This window comes from Geospiza fortis, unplaced genomic scaffold (assembly GCF_000277835.1).
Source record: "Geospiza fortis unplaced genomic scaffold, GeoFor_1.0 scaffold488, whole genome shotgun sequence".
In the NCBI taxonomy this organism is placed as follows: Eukaryota; Metazoa; Chordata; class Aves; order Passeriformes; family Thraupidae; genus Geospiza; species Geospiza fortis.
In genome coordinates, this window is record NW_005054365.1 from 2,220,406 (window position 1) to 2,224,719 (window position 4,314).

The following is a 4,314-nucleotide window of genomic DNA, read 5'->3' on the forward strand; positions in this document are numbered from 1 at the left end:
GGATCCCTGGCAGTGCCCAAGGCCAGGCTGGATGGGGCTTGGAGCAGCCTGGGACAGTGGAAGGTGTCTCTGCCATGGCAGGGGTGGCACTGGATGGGCTTTAAGGTCCCATCCAAACTATTGTGTGATTCTATCTAAGGAGTGCCTCAGTGTTTACTGAAATCACATAACACAATAGTATTCATTTCTTTCTTACTTAATCATTTTCATGCAGTGTTTAATCTTCACTGCTGATTGGTTTCTCTAAGGCCACTATTCTCATTAAGTTTGGGTGACTTGCAATTCTAATGCACTCATTCTTTCTGCATGCTTTTGCTCTGGAAGTCCTTCATTTTCATCTAAACCTTCACTCCTACAGGATGAGTTGTCAGCATCTCTACACCCTGTATTAAGTTATGTAATTAAAAGATAAAGAGTAGTTCTAGAATATGTTCAAGTTGATACCCCACATGCATGAATAAACATATGTCTCTATATATATAAATAGTACAAGTTAATGGAAATCATATTCACATCTATTTCAATTAATATCTTTAAATACAAAACATTTTACAAGAAGGTGGTGGCACAGCAAACTGAAGAGCTTTGCAGTGGAAGGTATTTTGTGTGCTTATGCTGACATACAATTAGTTTTGTGCACTTCAGACATCTCTCTGGAGTCCTGTAAATATATACAAATAAAATCAGTTCTGTGAAATGTAGTCTGCAAGTTTTCCATTCAGTGGAAAGAATTATTCATTAAAGGAAGACTTGTTTTCATTCTACAACAACAGCATAAAGTTGAGTGTCAGATTAAGACTCTCAGGAAATGTCTGGTGACAACACAGTCAGAAAGGTGATCAAATGTAAATAGTAAACAATTTTGACACAGCTCTGCAGTAGTCACCACACAGTCTCATCCCTACACTTACACAGTACTTTTTTTATTTTCCTATATTCCCAGGTTCCATACAAAAGCATAAATAATATGTCTAACATACTTAGGTGTGAAATATGTTGCAGGTAGACTTATCCCTGACTGAAAAGCTTTCAGCTCCACTGTCAGTAACACAGAACCACAGAATGTCTTGAGATGGAAGAGACCCACAAGGATCATCAGCCCAGCTCCTGCCCTGCACAGACCTCCAACAATCCCACCCTGTGCATCCCTGGCAGCGCTGTCCAAAGGCTCCTGGAGCTCTGGCAGCCTCGGGGCTGTGCCCATCCCTGGGGAGCCTGGGCAGTGGAGATACAGTCACTGACATATCACATAACACAGGCTTTGAAACACAATTTTTTTCTTCATTAATATTATAACTTTTTCCTGTTTATATCTAGCTTGTGTGGTTTGTTTGTGTAAAAACCACTTGCACCTTGAACCTCTTTGTCTTTGAAGAGGCTGAAGAGACTGAGGGCAGCGCTGTGGCTCATCCCCTCACGACTCTGTCTTTTGTATTCAAGGCCTTTGGTTCCCAGTCATGCAATCAATGATGGTTCAATTGCCTCTGTCAAAGGTGTCTAGAGGAGGAAATCTATATTTGTTTATTTTCTCATGCCTTCAAGATGATGTGGGTCTTTGTGTCACACTGAGCTCTTTTATACGCCAAGTGCCTAAACTGAAGACTTTGTAAATACAGACTATATATGCAGATACTGAAAAGGCAACAAGAGAGGAAGATGGATACACACACCAACACATATACACGTGAGCCCTTTTTCCCCCTGCTCTAAGAGAAAAACTGCAGTGGAGGCTGGTTTCTCTCATAAAGACCCTTTACAAGACCAACCAGCAGAGCAGCAGGCAGCGCTCGTACAGGATCACATTACAGCAAGAGCCTGAACAGGAACTGCAGCATTGCTGTGGTTCAGTGACAGGATGATTTCTGGCAGGCTAGACTCTGCAACTTCTGCTTGCCTTTGAAGTGCTATCAGCTCCACAGCTGCAGCGGTGTATGGTTACAAAATGATGATATTTAAAATAAAATGGGCAATTTACCCAGCGTTTTGTTTATACACAAGTACTAAGTCTAAGGTTCTTTTAATTGTTTTTAGTTTTTTCTTTATTTTACAGCTCTTTCTAAGATTTCCCTGATGCTTATTGAACTTGATGCTACACATGACTCAGGATTTTTAACTCCTGTAACTGGTGTTCCAGGAAGAGAGCCCAAATACCCACACTATGCCTGTGCCTGGATTTGTGCAGGTGGCCTGGGATAGCTGTGGAGTTCTTTAGGCACACCTGCTGCCAGTTTTCTGACTCTGCTCATGACCCTGCAGACACCTGAGCCCATGTCAAACCAGGAAGTACAAAGAGTGCAGCAGCACATCAGTGCTTCTCATGTTGCCAAATACTGTAAATAAATGAAATGCTCCAGCCTTTTTTTGACAGAACACTTTCCTCCTACTAGGCCCTGAAAAGAATTTAAATTAAACTATGTTTTCATGGAATACATGTTTTATTCTAAAGACCACATTCCCCAGTGTGCTCTGTGTGCACCAACACTGTAATGCTGGGACATTCTCTGCTGAAGTCCCATCCTCCCATACTGCCACACCTTGGCACACACCATTGGCAGGGAAACAGGAGAGGCCAGGACATAGAAGCCACCCTCCTGCAGACTTCATGGATGCTTATGGCATATTCCAAAATGTCCCCAAGGCTTGCAAGGGGGAAAACAGCACAGCACTTGGGCATCCCTGACATCTTCTGTACTGTGGGGAGCAGTGCCAAGCAGCCAAAGCACACTGCAGATCTCATTTTTCATACAGCCTGTGCTCACATTTGTGGTTCACACAAGGAGAGCGAGACAGAGATCTCTACAGCCATTCCCTCAGGTGTTGGTACCTGGTGCCTGTGTCACTGCCACTCTTCACTGCTCCGTCATCCGTGAAATTAAAGGTGCCGGTCCAATTTGCCAACTCCTCTCCATTCTGCCAGCTAAACAGCAGCCCTCTAGCAAGAAAATGAGGAAGTTGACATTTGATATCATTCATTAGGTCAAGTCTATCAGCATGAGTTCTCATGTCCTATTTCTTAACATACACATGTGACTATGACACAATCATCAAAAACAATTAAAAGATACCAAGAACAACAAGATATCACCTTACTAGGGTAAACAAATAATTTTTACTTCCCACAGACTCTGCAAGTCCTTGGATGAAAACAATACCAGGCTCCCCACACAAATTTGAAGGCCAGTAGTTAATAAACAACACACAACTATGAGGAAGTAGAAATTTCATTCTCCAAAAGACAAGGGCAAAAAGCTGAAGACATGGGAATCCACAGGGCTAAAGAAGTAAAAGCTCCAAATTTCAGTTTTACATCTACAGTAGTTCCTAAATGTGTTGGGCATTGGGTTCTTCCTCTGATTTGCTGGCTCTGCTAGCAAAAGATGTGTCATTTGGTGACGTCTCTAAAGTCATAATACAGGGCTTATTTTGCCTGTTTGGTAAAATGGCATTTTTTAAGCCAATGCATAAACACAATCACCACAAACTCCTGTTTTCCAAACATTCACAGATTTGTTCCAGCCCTCATGAGGCCTGCAGTCTTCTGGAAACTATACCAATAGCAAGGTAGAAATTTTTAAACCCTGGGGAAATATTGGACAACACAACCCAAAAGCCTTCTCTTATCTCAGAAGCCAACAAAAAAGGATCTTGCAGATTGTTATTTTTAAACTTCTCCTTTTTAACCCTATTTCATTATTTCAGAAGCCTGGCAAGCTGAGTTGTGAACATTTGGTGCTGCCAATACTGAAAGTTAACTTCCCAGTTGGGCTGTGTGGGGACAGCCAGGAAGCAATCTGCCAGCAGGCTCTGTCCAAAAGAAAGGGCATCCAGGACCCCAATAGCTTTGCTGGTCACCAGGCTGATGACAAGGGCTGCTGAATCTCTCTGGCCACGTCCATCCTCCAGTCTAATTGGAGCGATAATCAGCACGGGGAATTAAAAAGGAACAAAATGGGGTGTTAAAATATGCCCAGGGGAATCTTGTGAGGTTTAACAAGGCCAAATGGTGGAGCTGCACCTGGGCCAGGGCAGCCCCTGGGATCAACCCAGGCTGGGATGAGCAGAGGGAGCAGCCCTGGGAGAAGGAGCTGGAGGTGCTGTGGGTGAGAGCTGGGCCTGCCCCAGCCTGAACCCCCTGCCCTGGGCTGAGCCCCAGCGTGGGCAGCAGGGCAGGGGGATCCTGCCCCTGTGCCCCTGGGCTCAGGTGAGAGCCCACCTGCAGAGCTGCCCCAGCCCTGGCTCCAACAGCACAAGGAGCTGGAGCTGCTGCAGCCAGTGCAGAGGAGGCCACGGAGATGACGCCAGGGCTGGAGCCAC

General features: G+C 44.5%; 1 protein-coding gene across 2 annotated transcripts in view; it reads right to left on the reverse strand.

The window, feature by feature from the left end:
* Positions 1-4,314, reverse strand: part of ST8SIA5 (ST8 alpha-N-acetyl-neuraminide alpha-2,8-sialyltransferase 5) — a 41,906-nt gene that overhangs the window by 23,773 nt on the left and 13,819 nt on the right. Inside the window, exon 2 of one of the 2 annotated variants that reach the window (XM_005424181.2) lies at positions 2,825-2,932. The exons of the other annotated variant lie outside the window; for it this stretch is intronic. Coding sequence (XP_005424238.1) covers positions 2,825-2,932 — 108 coding nt within the window. The remainder of the gene's footprint in view (positions 1-2,824; positions 2,933-4,314) is intronic. 2 annotated transcript variants of the gene reach the window in all.